General features: G+C 41.4%; 2 protein-coding genes across 2 annotated transcripts in view; one reads left to right on the forward strand and one right to left on the reverse strand.

The window, feature by feature from the left end:
• LOC119409262 (SREBF chaperone) overlaps window positions 1–910 on the forward strand; it is a 38,835-nt gene extending 37,925 nt beyond the window's left edge. Inside the window, exon 23 of the mRNA XM_037676118.1 lies at window positions 510–910. Coding sequence (XP_037532046.1) covers window positions 510–755 — 246 coding nt within the window. The 3' untranslated portion in view covers window positions 756–910. The remainder of the gene's footprint in view (window positions 1–509) is intronic.
• A 3,628-nt stretch (window positions 911–4,538) lies between these two features.
• Window positions 4,539–26,636, reverse strand: ptpn23a (protein tyrosine phosphatase, non-receptor type 23, a). The gene is made up of 24 exons (XM_037676119.1): window positions 26,553–26,636; window positions 23,180–23,254; window positions 21,830–21,957; window positions 21,516–21,592; window positions 19,331–19,380; window positions 19,126–19,257; window positions 18,977–19,057; window positions 18,740–18,871; window positions 18,583–18,630; window positions 16,110–16,166; window positions 15,950–16,008; window positions 15,759–15,838; window positions 14,049–14,163; window positions 13,904–13,969; window positions 13,539–13,684; window positions 12,563–12,880; window positions 11,655–11,809; window positions 11,172–11,503; window positions 8,554–11,038; window positions 8,269–8,453; window positions 8,088–8,192; window positions 7,531–7,669; window positions 7,232–7,345; window positions 4,539–5,732 (listed from the first exon to the last, which is right to left on the reverse strand). The coding sequence occupies exons 1-24, from the start codon at window positions 26,634–26,636 to the stop codon at window positions 5,160–5,162; spliced, it is 5,736 nt and encodes a 1,911-aa protein (XP_037532047.1). The 3' UTR covers window positions 4,539–5,159.
• Between the last annotated feature and the right edge of the window lie 666 nt (window positions 26,637–27,302).

Genomic DNA, 27,302 nt, shown 5'->3' on the forward strand with positions numbered 1-27,302 from the left:
CATACATTCATTCATACATTCATTCATACATTCATTCATACATTCATTCATACATTCATTCATACATTCATTCATACATTCATACATTCATTCGTACGTACATTCATTCATACGTACATGCATTCGTACATGCATTCGTACATACATTCATTCATACGTACATGCATTCGTACATGCATTCGTACATTCATACATGCATTCGTACATTCATACATTCATTCATACATTCATTCATTCATTCATACATTCATTCATACATTCATTCATTCATACATACATTCATACATACAAACAAACAAATAGATACACACACAAAGTTTAAAGGAGTCTTTTTAACACATTTTTGCTCATTTAAGAGGAAAATAATAATTTAATCCAACTCCTCAGATAAATCTTGCCTGGTTTTAGTTTGAGACGGTTTCGTCCTAAAAGTTCATCTTTCCTCAGAAAAACCGATTCAAAGAAAATTCTTGGAGTTGTTTGTGTAACCCGTTTGTCCTCGTCACCAGGAGGTGGGCTGCGGGGCCAGTCTGGGGGTGATCTCCGAGTCTCTGCTGGTGACGGGGGGTCAGGGCTGCGTCTCCTTCTGGGACCTGAACTTCGGCGACCTGCTGCAGACGGTCTACCTGAGCCCGAGCGGCGACGGTCAGGGCGTCCGGCAGCTGCTGGTGCTCGACAACGCCGCCATCGTCTGCGACTTCGGCAGCGAGCTCAGCCTGGTCTACGTGCCTTCGGTGCTGGAGAAGCTGGACTGAGGAGCGTGGGCAGCCGGCACCGGTGGGAACACTCAGAACATGCACGTGTTGCTCTGGATGAGACGACATCATCAGACTCGCGTTTTAATTTTAGCACTAACGTGTTTTAAACCTAGACGTGGAGGGAGGACAGCTGGACGCTTCTCTCTTTAGCCATCTATCAAGTTCTTTTTTTAAAACCTTAACTATGTATAAGCTTGTTTTTGTGGCTCTGCCCTTCATGCTGCTGACATGGGTGGGGCTTCACTGTGACCCCCCACCCTCTAAAAGAGGAAAAGTAGTGATTTCTTCTTTTTTTTTTAATACGTTTATATTCCTTTTGTGCTGTTGACTCAGCGGTGAAGTGCAGCCTTGGTGCACCAGACAGCTCTGAGGCCTGTTGGAATTAACTGAGCAGTGAATGAATGAATGAATGAATGAATGAATAATTTGGACTCTTTTTAAGGCAAACGATCCGCTGAACAAAGTGTGTGACGTGTGTGAGAACTGCAGATTACTGTATAAGCCTCCAGTGGGGGATGTTTTATATGTAAAAATCTATTTATTAGAAACTTTTGAGTAACAGTTGCTTTATGGATTACTAATCCCAGCTTCTTATTGTAAATATTCTGCAGAGAGGAAACCAGGAGGATGTTTGGCAGCGTCTCAGACTGGCTGTTTTTACGGTTTTGCTGAAAAGTGATGCTTTTGGAGTTTTTTTTTTTGGGGGGGGGGGGCTGTTTGTGTGAAGCTTAGATGATTGTGTGCAAGTTGTGATTGATGCCGTTACCGTTTGTTCACCTTCTTTTCAGGAAATGATCCTTGTGTTATTTTTAAACCTCTACACCTCACCTGTCCTAAATTAGATTTAATTCCTTTTTTTAATACAATAATTGTCCACAAGAAGCGACTTGAACTAAACTGGATTAAAGTTCACGTTTACTCACTTCCATATTGTTGATAAAAACCTATAATTAGTCATTAAATTTGATCCTCAACTCCTCCAAGTGAGAAAAAAAGGTTTCAAAATAAATAAAATTGCAATATTTCCAAGTACTTTTTAAGTTGAAAATACAAAAGTTAACCAGAAACGATGTCAGTACGGTTTGTTGTAAAATTTTAACATTTACTCGTTTCAATGTCATGAAGATCTGTCAAAATATTTTTATCTTATATTGAAGGTTAATCTGTCCTTAATTAAAAAAACAACAACTTGTGAACAAAGTTTGTTACAGGTTGTCAACAACCACGTGCGTTTATTTACCTACGGAAACAACCGAAGACTAAAAATAGAAGAAGAATGGCGACGTCCATGAGTTATTTGGAATGAAGTTTGACAATTACAAATTTATTTCTGCTCTGATTTGTTGAATAAAATATGCAGATGAGATAAGTTTGGACGAAACTTTACACTCAAAGGTCTAGAAGTTTTACAAAAGCCGCTTGCAGGAATGTGGACCTCTTCGTGGGGCCTCCCCGTCCTGCAGGATATTTGTTCTTGTCCGACTCGTTTTCTTCCCACGAACGTTTCCACCTACACTAAACCTCCCAGGTTCCGGTCGCACGCTCGTTGTGCACCTGCAGACGGCGGCCGGACTCGGTCCGTCTCCACGTGAGGTTCAGTGGATTCTGCCGAGCGTTTGGTTCACATTGAACGTGGCCCCATGTTCAGGGATTGCTTTTAATAAATCTGTAAACACTTTTAAACGACTACCTTTAACATCATTCAGGATTAACTTTCATACTTTGCCACGAGTAACTTCAAGAACAATTAATTTTTTTTTTTAAATCAGTGAAGGACTTATTGTTCAGAGAATTATTGAACTTTGATCAATTTGCGACATATTTTCAAAGAAATTTAGATTCACACATCGGAAAATTCAACTAGACCAAATTAGCATTCTTATTTCTAAAAGTGGCATTAAATAAACGGAAGAGGATTAGGGCCATGGTAATATTTTCCCCCTGAGTTCTGAGATTAAAGTCAGAATTCAGTAGAAAAAGGAGTTGCACCATGGCTCTAATCCTCTTCAGGTTACATTTGTAACATCAGTTGATCCATAGAACCATTGAATATTGTGCAGGTCTTCCTTCTGCTACAGAAACAGCTCAATTAAAATGTATATTTCTAATATTTATTTTTACATTGTTGTCCAAGCATTAGGTTTTACTGTTCAGTCTTTGTAAAGTTCCTTAAAGCAAATCCAGTTGTTCAGTTTGTAATATCTAATACATAAATGGATAAATTCTAAAATTTAACAGCCCAAAATGTTGTTGGGTCCTTTTAAATCCCTAAACATTCACTCACCTGAGAAATTATAGGATATTTAATCCCATTTTATTGTGTTCAGCTACTTTTGAAGAGCGTAACATGCCAAGAATATCAGGAATATATTTTATCTGCATCGCCTGCTGAATGTCATCTCGGGATGAGAGAATTAATTCCTCACAGCATTTCAGTGCACCGTTCTGCTCACACTTTAAAATGCACTTTTGCTAACGTCACCTTCCACACAGGAGAGGTGCGTTAATCTGAAACCACATCGCTGGTGCACGAGCGCGTCGGCAACAGACCTGGTTCCTCCGGGACGCAGCCATGTTTACATGCAGGTAACGAGCAGCTGGATTATGGCAGATTAAGAGAATTTGAGTTTTGAACAAGCAGCCACTGAGGCTGCGTCCCACAGAAACCAGTGGCGTTGCCTCGATGGCTCCGTTAACGGCTCATTGATCGTGTTTTTTGTCGTGCAGCCGAAGGTTGGAAATTGTAATTGTACAGTTTGTTTCAAGTCGTCTATAAATGTGAATTTGTCTTAAGAGGAACTTTGACATTTTGGAAAATACATGTTGATTTTTTAATTCAGACTGGACCGTAATATATCCACATTTTAGGCTCCCCAGTGGAACCAGCTTGTTTTAAAATCAGTTCTACTGTTTTTAGATGTGACAGCTCAGAGATGTCAAAGTTACTGATAAGTTCTTCGTACTTTATTGAACAGTTGCAGGTTTCTTACACCGTTATTATTTCAAAGCTCCCGGTGTCATGATTTAAAACATTTACTGTAAACTTACAGAACTGCCAAAAAAGGAAAATTAATTATTTTTCAGTGTAACACGAGGTTGTGATTCAGTTGCTTTGTGGGTCACTAGTTTGCAGCTTACCGGTTTATTTTATTTACATAAAAAGGAGTTGAGGCTGGAAATATTTTTTCCAACGTCAAAGTGCCAGCAGGACTGCTAATAACTTGTGGAGCTTGGATTATGCTGGTGTCCAAACTCCCCTACAAGTCTTTTTAATTTATTTTTTATCTAGATTTAAAGGAACCCTGTTCAGGTATAAATTGCACCTTTTCGTAACGCACTTGAGGTTTTAATGTCAATAAAAATACAAAAAACAACAAATGTATTTTCAAAGACGTCTTGAAGTCAGGAGGGTCAGTGACGGTTTCAGCTCATGAATGTTTTGGTTTGTGTTTTCTAATAAAACATTTATGCCTAATTTAAATGAACGCTTCTTGTTGCGTTCTGGGTTTCATATCAGTTTGTAGATGCTGCCTTCACTCTTTGTCCTCTGAGCAGAGGAGGAAACTTCCTGTGACTGCATCGTCACAACAAACAGCAGAAATCTGTTTACGGCTGAATCGTTTAACTTCAGCCAAATTTAGACTAAACTTGATCCTCCTCTTCTCACTGGCTGGCTACGATCTCTGCAGGCTCTTGTAACGGAGGTAACTTATTTACCATTTTGTAACAAAAAGAAATAAACTTTTTACTAATTTTCAAATAAAGAAGCTTTGATATAACTCTTGTCTACTGGATTTATTCAACATTTTTTCTAGAGGAACAATTTTTGAAACAGTCTAACTTTAATATATTTACAGTAATACAAAGAAAATTAAGTCAACTTTTAAAAACATGCCGATTCGTGTGCTATTCTGTATTACAATGATGACTCGCACGCACAGACCTGGAGACGTCACGTTCTGAAAAATAACTCCCTAAAGCTCCAAACATCAGTTCCTCCAGTCGTTGAATCGATGCAGCCCCGTGACGCTTCACTGCTCACGTCAGACAGGCTTCGTGAACATGGAGTGCATACTTGGACTTTTTTCTTTTGGCGGCTCACATCTAGGGGCTGGAAGTTGCACATCTACCCAAAACATACAAAGAAAAGCAGCAAGGAGTGACAGAACATGAGGGGATAGAGACAAGTGCATAGTGACGTGGTCCCAGAAGCCACCAGTGTAAAGAAAAGAAGTGTTCTGTGTTACTAGTTTAGAGATTACACCGTCATCGTTGGCCAACAGGCACATCTTGGTTATCACCATTAAAGTGTCTCCAGAATGCTAAAGATTAGAAAAAGCTACAAGCCTTTGCTGACACCTGGTGGCAAAAAGAGAGAAAGCAGCAACCTCTGGATTTATCTCAGTGCTTGCTGAGGCTCCAGAGGGGGTCCAAGCTGCTGAGGGGGTCGCTGCCGTCGTCACCTCGAGTTGCGTGGAGACCCTGACCTTCTGCGGGCTGCAGAAAGCTCTGCTTGGTCACACGTTGTTTCCCCCGACCTCCTCCTTCTAAAGAGAACGCCTCCGGTGTCAGAGAGGCCAGAAGGTCCAGGGATGAAGCAGACGGCGCTGTAGAAGCAGGAGGGGGGCTGATGCAGGGTGCAGCCTCAGGAACTGCTGGGGAGAAACCATCGAGGCCATTGGGCGGTAGAGGAGAGTGTGCAGGCGAGGTGAGAGGTGGGCTGAAGGAGGACGGGGGCTGGGAATCTGTTGAAGGGCAGGGGTCCTGGAACATCTGCTGGTCACCCATTGAGTCGATGCTCGGTAGGACGGGTTCACCCTGCTCCTCCGGACCACACGAGGTGCTGGCCTCCATGGCAGGGTCTGTGGCGCTGGGGGGCCGGATGCTGAGCTTGGCGATGGTGGCCTGAATGGAGCTGATGGGCATGTCCCCACCGAGGATGATGTCCTGCTGAGACTCCTGTCTCGAGTAAGGCTGCAGAGGAAGTTCAGTAACGAGATAAATGTTAAAAGACAACAAAGAGGAGCGGCAAAGTGAAGATTTATCCATTTACTACTGGTGCTGTTCTACTGATAGTAACATGGACACCTCTTCAGATCAAACCTTGAAGAATTCCTTTACCACAATCAGAGGTGCACAGTGTGACATTACAACATTGAAGTCAAATAAGCTTCATCCAAAAAGGGGTTTACTCTAACCCACCTTTTAAAACACTTTGTAACATGTAACAAATATCTCCGCCCCACCCACCCATAAAGTCTCATTGAAGTGCAAGTATAGAAGTCTCTCGATACTTCATGGCTCGACTTTCACGGACTCACTCATGGGTTTTCAACGTAAGATTGTACATGACACACGGTTGGCTGATTGATGGAAGACGACCAACCAGAGCATTGTGCTGAGGGGCAGACTGGTCATTGGGAGCACTGGGACATTTCCCGGTGGCCTGGCTCGCTTTCTGAGCAGTAGCGATGAGGAAAGACATACCCCACCCCCTCCTTTCTCTTTCTGAGGCTGTCTGTCGCTGTGACAGACAGCCTCAGAAAGAGAAAGGAGGGGGCGGTCAAAGAGCGGGCCAGGCCACCGGGAAATGTCTCAATGGCCTGTCCGCCCCTGGATTGGCTCAGTAACCATAGCATCAGTCTGTCTGCTCTTTTTAGCTGTGCTCTTTTAGAGCATTCAGAGTTTAGAACATTGTTAAGAACATTGCAAGAGTATGGGAAGGGCTTATAAAGCATTAAAATATATAAATACTAAAATAAACATAACGTCCCTACTTCACGGATTTTCACCTATCGCGGGGGTGTCTCGAACATAACCCCCACGATAAGTGTGGGACTACTGTATATGGATATCTTCTGTGAGGCTATTACAATTGAAAAAAACTTGTCATGTTGACAGAAATTAGATTTATTTTTTTTACAACTTTTAGCAGCAGCAGCATAATTGGACTGTGTCCATTGTACTTCAATATAAACTATTTCCTTTGTAGAAGGGAATTGCTAAATTCAAGTGAGCGCAGTTCGATTTGTCCATTACCAAATAAAGGTTGCAACTCATTTTTTTAGACAAAAATTAAAAAGTATTATGCTGCTACAAAAGAAAAGAAAATAATCTACTGGTGCAAAAATCAATATTGGCTACAGTTAAAGTTCAAACAATAAAATATTTTTATAAACTAAAACAGCACATTATTTTACTTATAAATCCACTTTCTGCATTAATTCAATGTAGCTGCCACCTGCAAACATTAAATGGAATAAATATGAGTGGTTACAATTTTGCACTGTGCTTTTTAAAACAGAATATTTAACATCTTTAACTTTTTTATAGTCCAGTTGAGAATCTTGTGAACAAATTAAATCATGTATAAAGACATATTAGAACAGGCAAAATGTTCGTCACAACACCCTGAGGGCAAAGAAGATCCTAAATGACAGTTTCAGGTCAGTTACAAATCCACAGAGCCTAACCTTAGTGGCTGCAGAGTTGGTGTTCTTGCTGTAGGCGGTGGTGGTGATGCCGTGACGCTGAAGGACCTGCTCAGCATGCTTCAGCACGGCCTCATAGCAGAACTTCAGGTGGAGCTGGAGACACACAAGTGAAATTCACTATAACTAGGCGTTTGGTGTTCTTCAAAATTCATTCATCATTTTTACCAATATAATCAAGTTTTAACCTGTATTATCGGCACTAAACATTTTAAAAGGAATTCCTTTTATATTTCTGCCTAAATCAAATCCAAACCCCACTTGAGACGTCTGTATCTGACCTTCTCTTGCAGCATGTTCTTTCTCTGTTGTCTCATCTTCTTCACCAACAGTGGAAGGTCTGGGATGCCGTTCCCTGCCTCCAGCTCCTGCAGGGCAGCATAGAGCAGACAGAAGACACCGGTGCGTCCAACTCCAGAGCTGAAACGAAGTATGCAGGCTGGTAAGCAGCACTGGTCTCACAACTAAACGGGGCCGAGATGGAGTAGAGGTTGGGCAGCCGACTCAGGACCCGAAAGTCCCAGGTTCGATCCCCAGCCACGTCCACATGTCGTGGTGTCTCTGAGCAGGACACCCAATCCCCAATTGCTCCTCGGCCGCCTACATAGCTGCCCACTGCTCCACCAGGGTGCATCCCAGGTGCAATGGATTAAATGAAGAGAACCAATTTCGCCATTGTATGACAACACTTTAAAGTGCTAGCTAGCATTATTAATAAGAAATGTGTCATACTTTCTGTAATAATCAAAAGGCAAGTGCCAGAAGTAAACAAGTCAATCATTTGTTACAGAAAAAGTCTACTGGAAAAGACAAGATACGAATAAACTGAAGCGATCACCTGCAGTGCACCACAACAGGTGTGTGTAAGGGCCTCTGGTGAAGGTAGTGTCCATGAACCTCCTGGATGAATCGCAGCAGGTTGCTCTTGCTATCAGGAAGACCCCTAATGAGACCACAAAAAAAAAAAAAGTTCAAAATGAAAGTGAAAAATAGTGATTTTATAAAAACAGATGACCTACAGCTCCGGCCAGGACGTAAACTGGAGATGAACGACGGTACGCTTCAAGCTTTGGTCGCGGTATTGTAGACTGATCATGCGCTCCACGTGCGTTGGTGTCGTCTTCTGCGTGGTCAGGCTGAGTGTGATTGGTCCCTGAGAGAGCTGCTGACCGCGCTCTGTTGGGAAGTAGCGTAGAACTTTTCCCTGGGACACAACAACCACAAACACAAATAACAAAATTTATTTAAAAAAAAAAACCAACAACTTTAAATTACAAGAGAGTGTCTTGTTTCAAACTAAATACCTTTTCCAGCTCCTGCTCTGAAACGAGCATGGCTATCAGCGACACCTTCTGCTCGTACACCATCAGCCAGAAGTCTGCTGCTGTACCGGTGAGCGGAGCCTGTGTGGCAATAAGGCGGGGGCAGTATGGTGACAAGTCCTCCACATAGCTGGCATTGATGTAGTCATCTTTGCCTGACTGCAGCACCACACGATTGAAGTCATAAGGCATAACATCCTGGTGGCGGTTCTTCATAGTGTAGCAACGGGCGATAGCTATAGAGAGCTGGCGGGCATCCTTTTCTTGTTGGTCCTGCAGCTCCTTCCAACGGGCATCAAGCACTGACAACCCCCTCTCATTTTCTGAGGGGTGCTCCAGGGCATCTACTTGGGATCTGTAATGTTCTAGCTCACTGTGAAGACGAGCAACACACTCTGGCGCTTGATATGGATCACCGTGGATAAGGAGAACTCCTTGGGAGTTTTTCCTTCGACGCACCCCATCCTGAGGGTCAGCTTTGGTGGGTTGGAGGACGTTGGTGGGGGCTTTGGTGCCTCCAGGTTGGCTTTCTGGGCTGGAGGAAAGGAGATCATCTGTGCTCGAGTTATCACGTTGAAATAGTGATGTGGAGGGAGGAACAGCAGATGGAGAGGGAAGAGTGGGTGGGGCTGCACTTCCAGGAGTGGGGGTTGGTGTGGGCCTCTGCTGGGGATTCAAACCTAAAGAGGCAGGGCCAGGCGATGGAGATGGAGAAGGGGGGATAGCGTTTGTTGGTTGCACTGCTGCAGGGCCTCCAGGAGAGGGCTGAATCATGTGTGAAGCAGGGGGGGCATGCTGGCCCATGACATTGGATGGTTGTGGGGCACCTGGAGGTACATTAGTCCCTAGAACTGAAGGATACATAGAAGGCTGTGAATGGGTCATAGTAAGAGAAGCTGCTGGCTGGGGTGCCAAAGGCTGCTGAGGCAGCATTGGAGCACCACCAGGGTAACATACCCCCCCAGAATGAGCAAGGTGAAGCTGAGATTGGCTGGAAATCTGCAGAGGCTGCTGTGGGATGTTTGGTATGGGAGGCTGGCCAGGTATGTGTTGATGCTGTGCAGTTATTGCACTCTGAGGCATTTGGGGCACAGGTCCTCTGGGAAGGTGGGTCTGAGGACCAGAAGCCATGTGAGTTTGTGACACAGGGGGCATCTGAGGGTGCATGGTAGGAGGGGTAGGTTGGCTAGATGGAGGAATGTAGTTAAGTGACACTGGAGGAATTGTCTGACTTGTAGGGGGCAACTGTACTCTATGAGCACCTGGCATTTGCATTTGGCTGTGAGGCAGAATTTGCTGGGTACTTGGACTGATGGGGGTTTGTTGCTGCTGTGGCACTATCTGTTGATGGGGGAGTCGTGGGGGCATTTGTTGATTGGGATAGGGCAAATATGGAGTAGAAACAATGGGCCCTGGCTGAGAAGATGCAGGTATTGGTGGATGTGCAGTTTGAGATGGCCTTGGCATGGAGCCTGGCATCAAATGAGGGGGCTGTTGGGGTATATATGTCTGTGGAGTCTGATAGCCGTGCGGTATCTGGGACTGTGGTGGAAAACCATTTTGCTGATGTGGCTGAAGTTGACCAGGAAATGCTTGCTGGTACTGAGGAGGAACACCAAGCTGAGGGGGAATATATCCTTGAGAGTAAACTTGTGGCTGAACAGGAGGGCCAGGGAGCCTTGGTCCAGGCTGGTACCCCTGAGGGAGAGGTTGCCCAATGGGCTGGGGGTACTGCTGTGGAAGCTTTTGCTGCTGCGGTTGAGAGGCAGGAGTCTGGCCCCTACTTTGAATAGGAGCTCCTGGCTGTGGCAGCATGTGGGGGTATGGTCCAATCTGTGGTACTGTGTAGCCAGCTGAAGCTGCAGGTGGGACAGGGTGGTGTGGCGTGGGGGTGTAGCTAGCAACAGGAGCCTGAATGCTGTCTACAGTTGCGGTTGGGTGACGGACTGGGACAGGGGCAACAGGGACTGGTTGAGGAACTTGAGGAGGGGGTGGCCGATAACCGGAGACAACTGGTTGAGGGGGCATTTGTGGAGGCCTCTGTGGAGTCATGTGAGGGTGGGGCATGTGTGGCAGGGGTCCTTGTGTTGCTACAGGCCCCGGAGTAGGGAACTGAGCAATCCTTGCCAGGAGCTCTGGAGGTGGCAGGTTGGCAGGGAAGTGAGGAAGAGCAGCAGCTGGAGCACCAGGCCAAGGCAGAGAGGAGCTGCCTCCCAGTTTAGCACCAGGAGGGATGAAGGCTTCAGGACCGGGCACACGACCACCGGCAGTAGGGAAGGAGGGAAAATCAGGAGGGAGACTGCGAAGGTCTTCAGGCAGGTCACCTCCTAAGGCCAAGATGGCTGCACTGAGCTGAGCCAACTCTGGATCTTCTATGCTAGAAGAGGCAGAGTCAGGATCAGAAACCCTCGGCTTCTGGGAGGGCTTAGCTGCTGTGGGCCGTGCTGGGGGCTTCTTCTGGGTCTCTCTGCAAAGAAAAGGCAGATTCTAAGAGAAAGCAGGATAAATTTTAAACAAACATTAAAAAATGAATTGAATCACATTTGTATAAGAATATTTTGATGCAAAATATCAAAATTAAATCTCAAAAGTTTTCTTACTTTTCCAGCATGGGCTTTCTCTCCTCCACCCTGGTCTGGCACAGGATCTTTGCTCTCTCCAGCAGACGTGATGCTTTGGTCTCCAGGTCATCGTAGAACTCTTTTCCCTCCTGTGATTTCTTCATGAGATCTTCATAGGCTTCATAAGAACCCACCAGACCTTGGACTGTACTGTTCCACTGTTCCTCGGTCTGGTTCAGGCCCTTACGAACAGAGGCGTATTGAACGTTCGCCTCGGTCAGGGCCTTTAAGATGTTCTCCTGCGCTGCCAGGTTCTGGTCAATATAAACCTTCACTTGCTCATACTTCTTCAGCTGCTCCTCAAATATATGCTGGAAGGACATGGGTTAGTTAAATATCTTAAAGATGAATTAAACTATCTTTGACTGACACAAGTTCTTAAAATCTGTTTTGTCCAAATGCTTTCTTGTAGGTTTATAAATAATAATACCCTTAATTAATAAAACTTAAGTAGTTAAGTACCTTCATATCTGCTCTTTCTGTGGTGACAAGAGTAGAAGTGATGTCATCCTGCTGGATGAGATCACGAAGCTGTTTTTCCAAAGAGCTTCTCTGTTCCCTCATCTCCTGAACTTTTCCCAGAATCCTCTTCATACGCTGCAGTCCTGCCATTTCCTCTGCACACAAAGTTGCATCAAAATTACCGTATTTTTACTATGAGGCGCACTTAAAATCATTTAATTTTCTCAAAAATCGACAGCGAGCCTTATAATTCAGTGGTTGTGCTTACTGACCTCAAACCGATTTTATATGGTACGTGGTGCTCAAAAATCTGTCAAAACTAACTTGTTTCACTTAATGCGCCTGATAATCCAAAAAAACATGTATTCTCCTATACGTAAGTATAAGTATACTGCTAAAATTACATTCAGTCTTAAGCTTTTTTTTTCAGAATCACTAGTCATACTTTAACCAAGTTCAAGGACACTTTCATTAAGCACCACTAACTCTAAATGCAAAATAAAATTGTTAGGATAATGAACAATTTTAAATATTACCTGTTGTTTTGTCTGTACAGCACTTTGGTTGACCTTGTAGCTGTTTTAAGTGCTTTATAAATAAAGTGGTATGGTATGGTATGGTAAATATAAACAGCTGGAGTGTTTTTTCTTCTTGCTGTGAAGTCACTGAAATGACTTTTTAAAGTTCTGAAATTTTAGCCTTACAATCCATAAACCCTGGATTTATGGGGAAATAAACCAGATGTTTTTGACAATTATTAAGAAAATCTGTCAATGTAAATTATTTATACTTGCCAACATTTTGTGAAATTTGGTCTTTAATCTTGTGCTCGTCTTGAAAAACATCCATTTAAAATTTATTAACAAATGTTTGTTATAGTATATACAAACTGGTATCATCAAACATACCTTCACTAAGCTGGGGCTTTGGCAGGGCATCTCTCAGAGAGTCCAGTGGCCCCCCCAGCAGACGCAGATTGCTGATGTGGAGGTTCATAGCCCTGTGGAGCTCAGTGTTGGTAAAACTGGCCTTCTCGTGGACCTCCATGTACTTCTCCAGGTCCCTGCGGATCTCAGCCAGAGCCTGGCTCTGCGCTGCTGGGCGCATGTCAGCCGCAGCAGCGCCACAAACCTCCTGGAGGGCCCGCTCACCAGCTTCATCCACCTCTAGGACATCACGGATCTCCTTCAGTGAAGATTCTACATCAGTGAAGACTCCTGAGAGAACTGCAAAAGCACAGAGATGAAGTTTATACATGAACATTACGTAGATACAGAACAAACTCTGAGACTGTAGTACAGTCAACAAAACTGCTCAGGGGGCCACAGTTTCTGACAGCCAGCAATTAAAATCATTATATAAATAAACCAAAGTTTACAATAACCTGTTACCTTTTAAATTAGTTTATTTTATTGCATTGCATCATAAATGCAATGACCAGAACACAAAACCCAAACCCTGAACCCCTCAAAAAATACATTTAAAAAAATTATTATTATTATTATTTTTAATGAAGTGAACTGAAGTTCTGGCCCACGGGCCGTCAGTTGAATAGCCCTTCTTTAGTAGGATCACCTCTTCCAGAGTTCAGATCCTGAGAAATCCTCAAATATTAAACATATTTTACATTTTTGTATGGTTAAAATAATATACGAATCATGAAGTGTTAATACAAGAAAATCTAATTCAAATAATAACTCACAATGCTGTCAAGGAGGCCTTAATAAAATTTAGTCTTAAATATTTATGCTAAAATAATGGAATGAGTTTACCAACACCAGCCGCTGTTTGAAAAGTTGCAAATAAAAATGTAGGATCACATCTTTTAAACTCCATCTTTAATAAAACACTTTTACTGACGTGGTTGAAGCCGTTTCTACTGACCCTGCATAGACTGAATGAGGCTCTTGACGGTGTCTGGTCGGACGCTGAGCGCAGCACACTTCTCCATCAGAACCGGCGGGATGTGGTTGTACATGTCCAGGTTGTCAACAGACTCTGGCTCCAAGCCCAAAGAGTCCATGAACTGCCTGCAGTCACATGACATAAAAAAAAACATTGGAAATGATACAATATGTCCCTGTATGCGCTGAACTTTTGATTTTCTGGTTAAGTTTTATGCTTTGTACAATATCTAAAAATCCTCTTCTCAGTTCAGAGAAGTTCTGAACAGCATGCACAGAACTAAATGCGTGTTGGAGCATTTTACAGAATCAAAACCTCTAAAACAGACACACTCAGGAACTCACTCTAGAGTTTCATTCTTGCTGTCGATTTTGGCCATGGCATCTCTCAACAGCTTGGCTTTCTCCTCACTGGAACAAACAGACATGATTAAAGTTTCCTAACGCAGGAAAAACTCGTCTGACTCTTTGTTTCACATAATTTCATTACCTGTACAGAGAAGAGGCTTCGTGAGCAGCCATAGGCACCAGTTTTGTAAAAAGGTCTGGTCCAGTGACACTGGGGTCAGTGGGATTGACGGGCAGAGCTTTCACCAGTGGAGCCCCTGCAAAAGAGAAAAAAGTTTTGCTTACACAACTATTTGAATCTCTCAGTTTAAATAAATTAAATAAATCAGAAGACCTTATAATTTAATGCATGAAAACTAAACATCTTAACATCTGTAATATATATACCAAGACATGCATATATAGAGAGGTATAAATAATTGATTGGCAGACTGGGGAGGTGGTTCCGGAGGGTGTGCTCCAATTACAGGGGCATCACTCTCCTCAGCCTCACGGGTAAGGTCTGTTCAGGGCTTCTGGAGAAGAGAGTCCGATCGTCGGTCAAACCTCAGATCCAGGAGGAACAATGAGAGTTCTGTTCTGGTCATGGAACACTGGATCAGCTCTTTACCCTCACTAGGGTCCTCGAGGAGTCATGGGAGTTTGTCCACCCAGTCTGCACGTGTTTTGTGGACTTGGAGAAGGCATTTGACCGTGTTCCTCGAGGTACACTGTGGGGGGTGCTCCATGAGTATGTGAATGGGGGCCCATTGCCACATTATTGTGGTGAAGAGGGAGCTGAGCTGTAAGGCATGTCTATAATCTACGATCATACCCTCAACTATGGCCACGAGCTCTGGGTAGTGACTGACAGAATGACATCACTGATACAGGAAGTTGAAATGAGTTTCATGTGCAGGGTAGCTGGACTCTCCCTTAGAGACAGGGTGAGAAGTTCAGTTATCAGGAGAGACTCGGAGTAGAACCGCTGCTCCTCCACATTGAGAGGAGCCAGTTGAGGTGGTTCAGGCATCTGGCAAGGATGCTCCCTGGGCGCCTCCCTAAGGAGGTGTTTCGGGCATGTCCGACTGGGAGGAGACCCCGAGGAAGACCCAGGACACGATGGAGAGACTACGTCTCTCGGTTGGCCTAGGAACACCTTGGGGTCCCCCCAGAAGAGCTGGAAGAGGTGGCTGTGGAAAGAGATGTCTGGGCCTCCCTGCTCAAGCTGCTGCCCCGCGACCCGACTTCAGAACAAGTGGAAGATGATGGGTGGATGTATTTATGCATATTCATACTTAGTTTGACCTGAGAATGTCATATTTGGAAACTCTGCACATATTTGTTTCAGGTGTTACAAAGTGCTAAAGACATTACGGTAAACAAAAAAAGTGCTAGTTGACTACAGCAATATATTTTTACATTTATTTGTTTAGTTTAAAGTGTCAAAATATCACTGTTTCCTGCTTTTACAAGTATGAATGTTTGAAGATTAATTTCAGTTTTCTGCTGGTTTACACCCAATATGTTTGCAATGAGGACTTTTGTATAAAAGTTAAACTTTACCACCAAAGTGCATAATTCATTAATGTAACTTCTGACTGGCATTCTTGCACATTTGGCTTTTAAAGATGGATGTAAATTACTGCTTGTTCAAGAATGAAAGCATCTGTATTAGTAAACAGATATATCCTGTTTTATTTCACTAAAGCTGATTCACACACACAGACACACTGCTACAGAAAGTTAAAACAACACAAAGCATTCTATTCATACCACGTTACATCAAAATACATTTAAAGAACATGCAAAACTAGCTTTGCATGCACACATAACCTAAGTGAATGCAGAAACAAAACAATACTTCTGTTACCTTTGACTGAGGCCAGAGTCTCCAGAGAGGGAACAGTCTCGTGATAAATGAAGTCGTTGTCCTTTTTGGCAGAATTAAACCTTTAGGTGCAAATACATTTTTTATATAAATACAGACATATCTCTAGTTTTGTCAACAATAAAATAACTCCAGAGAAACGCTGTGAAATGAGGATGAGAATTATTGCTCACTTTCCACCAATTACATCCATGGTGAACCTCAAGGCCTCTTGCACACTGTCAGGTTGACCCTGATTGGATCAGAACAAAACAAAGTCCGGTTTGTAAAACAAAACGAAAAAAACTTTCTGACAAGTTGCAGCGACACCAAAATGTGTGAGGAGTGCTTTACCTTAGCTAGCTTGATTGCTTCATTGAGTTTGTCCAAAGAGCTCTGCAGATAAGCCAACTGTGGGAGACAGAACACTCCTGTCATTTAACTGATCCATCCATCCATCCATCCATCCATCCATCCATCCAACCATCCATCCATCCATCCATCTCTTTACCCACGTTTTCCTGTCCAGGTCACAGGGAGCTGGTGCTAATCTCCAGCAGTCAATGCACAAGAGGCGGGTTACACACTGGACAGGTCTCCAGTCCATCACGGGGCCACATAGAGACAAACAACCGTTCTCACACTCACTCACACGTAGGGACAATTTAGAGTTACCATTTAACTCAACATATCGTGCATGTTTTTGTTCTGTGGGAGGAAACCGGAGTATATGGAGAAAATCCACACATGCAGAGAGAGAACATGCAAACTCCACCCAGAAAGGCCGGGAGGCAAACCTGCAAACGTTTTGCTGTGAGGCCACAGCTCTAACCACTGTTCTGCCCTTGCCATCCATTTAAATACCAATACATTAAATTAGAGTGAGAACACTTCAATAAATGCAAACCAAGTTTTATGTGACTGTTGTGAATAAACATCTGTTTCTGAGAAGTAAAGAAAAGTATTCTAACATTTGCCAACATGTCTGTATCTTTCAAAGTTTGGAAGGTACAAGTTTTTGATTGCTTGATGTATTTAGATATTTTTCTGTTGGATTTAGATAAAAAAAAAAGACAGATACAACTTTTTATTTTGTGTTAAATATAAGCTACACAAAGGAGACAGCTATAAAGTTTTACAACTTGTTTGAGGATTCTTTATCTTTGAATATTACATACGAGGAATGTGTGATATATACGGTACACAGTATTTATCTATGATAGAGATCTGTCTCTACCAGCTAACCACAGTAATGCTGTGTCTAATGTCAAATCAGTTGTCAGATTTAACTGTTACTTTTTGTTGTTGTTGAAAACTGCGTAAATGGTGTTAAAAAAGTCTGTTTTCTTTGAGAGCTAAGTAGCAAAACTACAAGCCATCTACGGCCGGCTTGCCGTACTGTTGCCGTATTCGGACGCATGCGCAAAACGCTGTGTTCCATCGAAAGTTAAAGTAAGCGTTGGTTAGCTTTAGAGAGTGCATTCTACTAAATAAAAAGGGTTAAACCTGCTCTCTGATCTGTGAAAAGAACATTGTGTTGTGTGATTTTACTGCGAGACCCTGTCTGGTCAAAGCCACAGAGGAAACTGGTCGCCATTTTGTGTCAGCGCTCTTTAAAGAGGAAGGAGACGCCCACTGGAGGAACCCCTCCTTTGCTTTTGAAGCCAAACTTTTATCTGTCAGAAACTGACCCACTGGACTGGTGGAGACTGAACCAGGCTATTTTTCCAAGAATGGCAAGGCTGGCCAAGAAATACCTTTGCATTCCAGCCACGAGTTCTCCTTCAGACATTTAGCATTGGTGTTAACATCGTTTCATGACACCGGTCTCTGTTAAAGCCAGAGACAGTGTGCAAGCTAGTGGTCTTGGCCAACAATCTCTAGACTCTAAATGACAACAATATTTTGAATTTGAGTTTTGTTAAGTGTTTTCAGTGTGCACTAAATGCTGCTCGTTGCTGTTCATTTCTTAAGCGAGAAGACTGGAAACTAAGAGTTATATTATTTTGTTTAAAACATATGGCTAAAACTACATTTGATCTCTTTTGCACTGTTTTGCACTACAAGAAAGAAACCCAATACTTGAGTTGTTTATTATTGTAAAACTCTCTGGACCTAGTAGTGGAATTTTCTTGATTGAGATTATTTTGTGGTATAGCAGTTTTCAAAATAAATGATGGTAAATGGACAGCTTATGCTTTTTATTTTTTCATTCCGATTGCTTGTTTTATACCAAAAACATAATGAAATATATCGTTAAGGCCACCCATCAGAACAGATATTGTGATATGAATTTTATGCCATATCGCACATCCCTATAACATACAAAGTTGCAAGCTACTGATAAATTAAAAAGTTTAGAGATGAAAACAAAATAAAACTTTTTCCTTTAAAAAGGTCAGTTGGGAAACTCAGTTGAACAGAATTTACATCTTTAAAGTGTTCATAAAATAAAAATATTTCCTCTGACGTGTTAAGAGCTTTGAAACTAACACTTTTCGTATGTTTATAAATGTAGTTTTGATTAGGTTTTGTAGTTTTGATTAGGTTTTGTAGTTTTGATTAGGTTTTGTAGTTTTGATTAGGTTTTGTAGTTTTGATTAGGTTTGCTGTAGGAGATTAAAGAGCAAAAACTGAAAACAACCGTTCTTAAAACAAAATGTAAAAAAGATTTTGCCATTTTCCAAGATGTTGATTATTAAGGCACCAAAAATTAATGGATGATCTTTACTCCTTTAGGTAAATTTCCATCATATGAAAACTAAAGCAAGTGCTGATAATTATTGAAAATATAATAAATCTAATTAATAATAAAATGAGTGTTTACCCGTTCTCCGTACTTCTGCTGCTCCTCTGCCTGTTTTCCCATGTGGAGCTGTGGAGGAAAACAAGAACTGGATCGTTTTGTGCAGCCAACACTTTAAATATAAGTACACAAACATACATCTTTACACTTTCAAACAAAAATCAGTCCCAATACTCACATGAGCGATGGAAGCAAAGTAGTAGATCTTCATCTGAACCAGTTTCTTCCAGTCTTTCTGGATCTTTCCCAGCATAGATGCTGTCTCGGAGTTCTCCAGAGCCCTGCAGGCCTCTTTATAATAATCCACCACCTGCAGCAGCACAGCCACACTTATCCGTTTAAATAAAATCATCTTTATTGTACGCTGCGATGCAGTTAAATGTGATGAATATTTATTTAACAATAAAATATAAACCTGAGCACTGATGCGGGCAACCAGAAAACTCTTCCGGTTATCCAGCATGGACTTCTCCAGCAGACACTCCTGAGCCTGCCCCTGGGAGACAAACGCAGGTTAATAACACATTTCTGTGCGTTTGCGTGCACGTGCTGTGTGTTTCCTACCAGCATAAGATTGATGTTGAGGTTAAGAATCTGATGGCTCATATCCACACTGAAGTTGTGGCTGAAATGGTCTCTCAGGTAGGAGAAAGCCCCAGCTGAGCACTGGAAGTGAGTGCACGACACCTTCATCCCCTGAAAACAGAGCAGATCGTTTCAGACTGTGTGTGCAAATGGAAACACAATTATTGTGCATGTGTTGCCGTACCTCCTCAGATACTCTGTTATCCATGGCTCCCAACATGGAGTGCAGCGCCCCTACAAAGATTTCACAAACAGGTTGGAGAAATGTGAAGCTCCAGCTGTGTGCAGTGAGTAAACACTCGCTGGGCATTCAAACGTTTTACTGCAGTAAAGAAGTACAGAATGTGTCCCGACAGCTTTCTGAGCCAACAAGCTGCATTTTTATTTTCATTAAGCACAAAATATTACATACTGAATATTTTGGAGATAGAAATGTTTAAACTTCACATGAACATATTTGTTAAAGGATGTTAAAAAGATTATTAAAAGGCTTTTATTGAATGTTTTAATTTCTACTGAAAGTTAGAATCAAGGACAAAGAAATAAATCCATGGATCTGAAGGAATTCCTTGATCCCTGTCTGATGTGACTTGCATGATTTATTAAGAGTAACAGTGGAGTTAAATACAAAAAATAAATAGTAAAAAAATTATCTTTGCTTTAAAAATAAAATGAAAAAAGTTCTGGATCTTGTTTACAAGGTCTTATAAAACAAGAGGTGAAGAGCACCCATCTCTGGACCTAAAATCTTAATTTATATCAAAGCACAAAATAATGAACATGTTTAAATTATATTAAGAATAAAAAACATCTCTGTAGTTCATAAAGTAAATAGTTGTTGTTTTCCATTGCTGACAGCTTAGCTTTGCCTTGTTGAGGTGAATACACTGAAGCCTGTTTTGTGTCTCCTGCAGAGATACGCCACTTTGAAATAATTTAAATATATATTTTTAACACGGTCCTTTAGCAGGAAAGTTTAATCAGAGGTAATAAAACTTATAGGCCTTAATGCTTAGGGTTCTATTTGAATAAATATAAAAATGTCTAAAGAGAATAATTTTAATTAAAAAAAAGAGAAATCAGGTTCATCAGCACTTTGCACAATTATTTATTTTATGTATGGAAATCTGAAATGTATGGTAAAAAATTTAAATACAGTAGTCCCTCGCTACTTCGCAGTTCAAATATTGTGGTTTGTGGACTGTACAGTAATACTGTGTCACTGTACTCATGTGGATGTGAAAAAGTTAATGACAAAAATAAAATACTTCGGACAGGTGTCACTATTTTGTAGTTTTCTCTCGGTAAGCCTCCACTGTATTTCCGCTCATAATGACCACATTTCCCAGAAGGCAACAGGGCCCCGCCCAGAAGCTCCATTTCTTTCTGCTGAAAAGTCCAGAGGTAAAGGTTTGATCTGCTCAGCGCCCAGAGGATGCAGAGAAGCTGAACTGAACCCACCAAACCGAACCAGAACAGGAGCAGAACCAGACCTCTAGACCCATCGGTGAATCACGAGAGCTGGTACCCGGCCCACGAGGGCCTATAAGTGGGGACGTGCGCCGAGCCCATCGGGACTTTTTTCATCCATACTTTGACTCAAATCGAGTACCTATGGTCCGACGCCAGCCAACAGAAGGTCTGCACCCCCCTGAAATGTACTTCAAATCTCAAGCTGCACTGAACTGGACCAGAACCAGACCTCCACACCCAGCGGTGAACCCCAGAGCAAGTAAAATTTAGTAACTACATATAAGTATGTTGGTAAAATTAGTAGGATTAAGAGTTGACATCATTGATTGTGGGCTTTGTCCCTGCCAGTTAGGTCTGCAGAAATGAACCGGGTCAGACCAGAACGGAGTCAGACCAGAACAAGCTCCGCTCCTGTTCTGCAGAGCCTGGTGAGTAAAATTTAGTAGCTACATATAAGTGTGTTGTTAAAATCACGTAGGTTTAAGAGATTAGAACATTGCAAGAGAGTGGGGTTTAAAACGCCTTAATATGTAATTATTAAGGCGTTTTAATAAATACGTTTGTATACAAATACTAAAATAAACTACTACTTACTATTACTACTACTTGTGTACATAATTTCATTCCATCTCGTGTACCACATGACATGGTAATGACAAAGTTTACTTGAACTTGGACTACTGTATCCCTACTTCATAATTTTTCACTTATTGTGGGGGGGGGAGGGCTCCCCAACACCCGCAATAAACGAGGGACTACTGAACTAAAACTTACATACGCCAGGAGATTTAAATTGTTCCCAGTACTTGTGTCTGGTGAATTTGTTCTCAGTTATACCTTCAAACATCACAAATGCTCAAGTTGAAAGCTATAAATTGTTGTTTGCGTTCTCTCACCAAGGTTGTAGAGGATGCACGCTTGTTCATAGCTGATGTCATCATGGGTGATTGTTTTTCCAGAGAAAATTTCAGTCCTGAAGGAAATTCAAAAGCAACTTATTGGCAAGAATAAAAAGGTAAACTGCCATGAAGTCATGCACGTGAACAATATCCCTTATAAATTACTCGGCTTTAAAATATCATGTGAAACATAAAGTGCAACAAGTCACAGCAAACAGCTCCAGACTGCTTTAGTTCAATGGTGAAAACAGAAAACTGATGAGGCTGCGAGTGCGAAACGGTTTTCTTGTGTTTTAGCGTTCTGCTGCTACCATGAGATGGGTACTGCGGCCTCCTGGCCCGGTCCCATGGGCACTCGGCTCTGGAGGTAATGCAGTTGGCCAAAATATTTCCTCAGAGTGCTGCATCCCTCGAAATCCCTCGTCACGTTCACAGCGCTCTGTAAACAAACACAATCGACTAGTTTCTGCCGTTACATCAGATGTTCTTAACCTTTACAGCACAAAATCACTATATCGGCAAAGACACTGATGTAACCCTGTGTTGCATCATATGCCCCCCCAGTCTTAACCATGAAGGTTTGAAATTGATCCTTTTTCTTGTTGACTTTTTACAGAGCTCATTTTCAGACGTGTCAAATGTGGCTAGACTTAAAACTTTGACCAGAGTAGGGATGGATGAGATGTCAAACAAACAATCATTTATCTGTTATGCTGTAAAAATATGCGTAAACTTTTTAAATGCTTGTTTTCAGTTCAGACCAACTTGTCGTGATGGGTATCTGTATCCAGCAACTGTTTCACCACATTAAATTATTGAATAATTACTTGATTTATGACATTTAAAACAGAGATAGTGTACAACATTCATACAATCCATATATTATAGTGCATTGTTTAACACGCACTGTTTAAATAGTGAGTGAAACAGACAAGGAAGTGGTAAATGCATAGAAAGCAGACAAGTGGCGTGTCCACATGATTCAGCTTAATGCAAGAAATATAAATAAAATAAGAGATGACACACTTCAGCTTATTGTACAAAAGGTTTCCTCTCCGAGTGCAGCAACAAAAACACATAAAGGTATAGATTTTATTAAACTTTATGTGTCTTTTGTAGCTTTAAAGTAGCAGCCGGCTTGGGACCCGAAAGTCCCAGGTTCGATCCCCAGTCACTGCACATCACGTGGCATCTCTGGGCAGCACGCCTCATCCCCAAAATGCCCCCCCACCGGGCGCTTTCAATAGCTGCCCACTGCACCACCTGGCGGTGGATGGGTTGAATGCAGACTAATTTCGCCATTGTATGGAAACATACAGTGCTGACATTGTGATGACATTATTATTATTATTATTATTATTATTGGCAGAGTGTCATTTAAATCACTGGAATTAGGGACACATTAAATGTATAGTGTATCGCATCAGCATTAGTGACATCTGGGTCAAACTACAACTTTGTGATTTTGTGATATTTGCAGCTGTATTTGTTAACTGACAAAAGTATGTTTCTGCCATTTTACTGGAATTGTACATCATATCCAACACGTTGAAAATTGACAATAAGTTACGAAACACTCCTAAGCAGCTTTAAAAACAGTAAGAGCCACAAAGATGACGGGAATATTTCTGCTAAGCTAAAGTTTTACATGCTACACCCACCTGCCGCAGAGCCTCCAGCTTCTTCAGCTGCTCATTGTAGTTGTCTGGATTCTCTCCGTAGTTCTTTAAGATGAACTAGAGTAAAAGAAATTAAAGTATATAAATGTGTCGATTCAAAAACATTTGCTTTAGGTCTTCAGTTGTAACAACAAAAACAAATGCAGCATAACAGAATATATATATATTTTTTTTAATTACTTAATGTTTGATAAGTCGGTTAGCTACAATGCTAATCATTTGTTTTTATAAAAAGCTAAGACGGTTGTCCAAGCTCTCTCACTGTTCCAACAAGAAATGTTAAGCAGTAATCTGCTTAATGTCAGGCTGAGAGGTAAACAGCCCTGCAGATATACTGGTTGTTGTTGGTTTTTTACTGAATCCATTTCACACAGGTCTTAAATAAACTGTGCAAGCAGATGTCACAGAGCCAGATGTGCAATGACACAGCAACAAAACAAATGCCGACTTGTTTTTGACTTTCTCGTGTAAAAAAATAAATTAAATTAAAACAGCAAGTCTTTTGTTTTGCATACACAAAGGGTATTGACACTTCAAAAATAATTGATGTTTAATATTTGTTCCAGCATAAAATCCAGCATTTGGAACCAGACAGTCATGTGCAATTATATATAAACAAAACATTAGAGCAAAGGATAATAATTTTTATTTTCTTTTGTTCTTTCAGCTGCTCCTTTCTTCAGAGGTCAACTAAGTCGCATCAAGACTTGGCAATTGTTTTTACGCCGGATGCCCTTCCTGACACAACAGACCACCGAGCTACCACAGCCCTCTGTGTGGAGCAGAGCTGCCCTGGGGAGCAGATGGTGGGGGTTAAATAAGGGCCTTGCTCAAGGGCACAGAGTGGGGCAAATGAGGGAGGAGGCAGGTGTGGGTGCTTCACCTCTCCCACCCATGCTTTTGATGTTGTCGGTCCGGGGAGTCAAACCAGCGACCTTCCGATCACAGGCTCACCTGCTCTAACCTCTGCACCACCACTCCCCCCTACAGCATAGGATAATAACTAAAAGGTTATATTTCCAGCATTATTTCAAAATCACTATATGCTTCCACTTTTAGATGAGCTTTAAAGGCATCACCATTTTTAACGCTCGATGTTTCGCTCTCGGAGTAACCGCTAAAGGAAAACGTTCCTCCCACAGGCCACTGCCCTGTACAACGAATCTGTTACCTCTGGAAGGAATTATTACTCCCTGGGTTTTTTTTTTTAGGTAAAATCATATTTGTACATTTGAAATCTTTTGTGCAGTTTTAAATCATATTTACACTTGTTTTTTGCAGGTTCAACTTAAGTAGTAGTGAAAAATGCCAACACCTCTAACAAAAGATTACAGTAGTCCCTCGCTACTTCACAGTTCGTTTATCGAGGACTCGCTCTATCGCGGTTTTTCAAAATAAGATTGGACATGACACACGATTGGCTGATTGATGGATGAGCCACACAATTGGCATGAAATTTTTATTTAAAACAAATTATTTTAAATTATGTAGCACCTACTGCAGCTTTGTGCAGCCCACACGGCAGGATAAACTTCCTGCTGCAGCTGATCAGCTGTGCAGCGGAGAAGTGGGCGTGGCCAAGAGTGCTTGCAGGGAGCTGAAATCATGACACTGTGCTCTTTTAGAGCGTGAAGGGTTTAAAACGCCTTAAAATAATAAAATTAACTACTACTTACTACTTGTACTACTATTCCCATAGGGTACGGATCCCCCGCGATAAACGAGACTGCTGTATTGGCAAAAACATTAAACAAACTCATCCCTTAAAAAGCATGTTTTTTACTGGTTGGCAGCAGGTTTGAATAATGGGAGCCTGCAATTACCACATGCAGGAAAAATACTCAGAATTCCATTTGGTCGTCAAGTCGTTTACTTCCTATTTGAGAGAGGCATGGCATAATTTTAAGCTTTTGCTCCGACAGTTTAATTTCCACGAAGGCGTAAAGGAACTTTTAAAGCAATAGACTTTTATAGTTCACGGCTTTAACGGCCTAAAAATAAAACAAAAATCCACTCGGGTTCATCAGGACCTCTGGAAAAGCTAGAAATATTTAAATGAGCATTAAAAAAAAAAAAAAAAAAAGATAGAAATTATGCCAGATTTTGTGAATTCAGAGCATTATTCATCCCAGAATGTTGAATTTTAAAACTCAGTCATTTTCTAGTTTTTTAAGGTTTTTCAACAGCTATTCTGTGTGTAATAATTTACTGAATTTGTGCTGCACTTTACATTTTCAATCTCCAAGTGCTACAATGTAAAACATCTAGAGAATAAGACATGAACAAAAAACTGACAAACTAAAAACATTGGGATTAAAAATACATTTGAACACTCTAAAATCGTTCAAATCATCGGCATAGCCGTCTCTTTCCCGTCCTCTCCAACCCTGAACGGTCGAGGCAGATTGCACCCTCTGAGCCTGGGTTCCTTCATGTTCACAGGGAGTCATTCCTTTCTACTGTCGCCAACGTTCTGCTCACGATAGGTGATTGCAGTGAGGTGGAAATTCAACACAATTCAATTCAGTTTATTCATACAACACCAAATCATAACAAAGCACTGTACAAAACATTCACATACATTAATAAAGTTATTTATCTAAGGAAGCCAGGAGATTATGTTGAATCTTCATTTCGTCACAATCTCCCAATCTGCTGGCTTTCTTCATCTGAAAGTTATTTTCAAGCTTTTTCAATAGAAATTAGTTTCTTTCTTTGTTATTTCTAAGTGGTAAAACTTTAAAATACCCAATTTAATAGTAAATAACTAAACAGCAGCTTTTATAGCAGGTGTTGACTACATATGTAACCCTACATGACCAATTCAATTATTCTTTATTAATCCCAGAGGGAAATTAAATACCAATAATAATTAAACCAGAGATAAATCAAATCAGTTTTTATCCTGGGAGTTAGATAACTTTCCTTTTCTCTGAGCTAATTATCTTCTACCTTCAGGTTCATGTGACGATGAGATCACCGTTTACTAATTTTCCTGACAGTGAGTCTTTCAGGGCCAACACGAACCGCCGTCCATATATTACCAACATCTACGTTTGTATTTATCGCTGAGAATGCTGTGGTTGTTTTAAAGCGAGTTAGCTTCGACTTTAGCCTCTAGTTTGTTATGAAGGAGCCGCAAGCTAACGTTAGCAAACAAATGGCGGAGCTGCTTTTCCACACAGCTAGCTAGCCTGGATAAATATGTTCTGGAAAATTCTCATCTCGACACGGGGGGATTTCCTGAAACGATATGCGTCTCTTCTTGATTAGAATACTCAGTCTCCCATTAGCCTAGTTTGGTTGACTTTTCAACCTCCTCAGCCCTGTTGCTCCATTTCCTCGCCCAGCTCACCTGCCTGACGGACGGGCTGAACTGGAACTCGCCAGCCTCTTTCAGATCCAGCCAGATCATCGGCATCCGGGGGACCGCCTCCATCGTGGCCGGTACTAAAGGAACCAGGCGACCGGTTCGATGTCAAAACGCCAACGGTGACTATTTAGACGTTTAGCAGGGTTTAGCTGAGACTCGCCTTCCCCCAAACAACTGTGTCATGTATCCATTTGCACTTAAACCGGAAGCTGGAAGACGTACGTAACGTACGCCTCGATTATATGTCGCTAGGGGTTCTGGGTAATGTATGCCAGTTCAAAATCCAATAAAACTATCGAGAAAGTGCTGGTTTTTATCATTTAGATTTTTTTCCTGTGTCTCTGCAAGCATATTAATAATTAAAACAAGTTTCTCCAATAGTTTACCCTAATTTTTAAATAATAATTCAGTAATTTAAAAAAAAAAACAGCTTTATACGCTTTCTTATCAGTAAGTGTGAGTTCACAAACATCAGTTAAAATATCCTTAAAATTGATTAATTGGTTTAGTTTTTTTAAATTACCAAATTTCAAAAATTGTAATTTTAATTAAACAATTTTCTGAATATATATTTTTTATATTCACCTTCCAAGAACTTGTCCAAGAGAATGCTTTGACTTTTCAATACAATGGCTAAAACATTTATTGATTTTCTAAACATCTATTAATTAATGCTCTCCATATTATCTCATTAATTACTGACTTGTGCTTAAGCATTAACATTTTTTGAAA

This window comes from Nematolebias whitei, chromosome 5 (assembly GCF_014905685.2).
Source record: "Nematolebias whitei isolate Nwh7 chromosome 5, NemWhi1, whole genome shotgun sequence".
Lineage (NCBI taxonomy): Eukaryota > Metazoa > Chordata > Actinopteri > Cyprinodontiformes > Rivulidae > Nematolebias > Nematolebias whitei.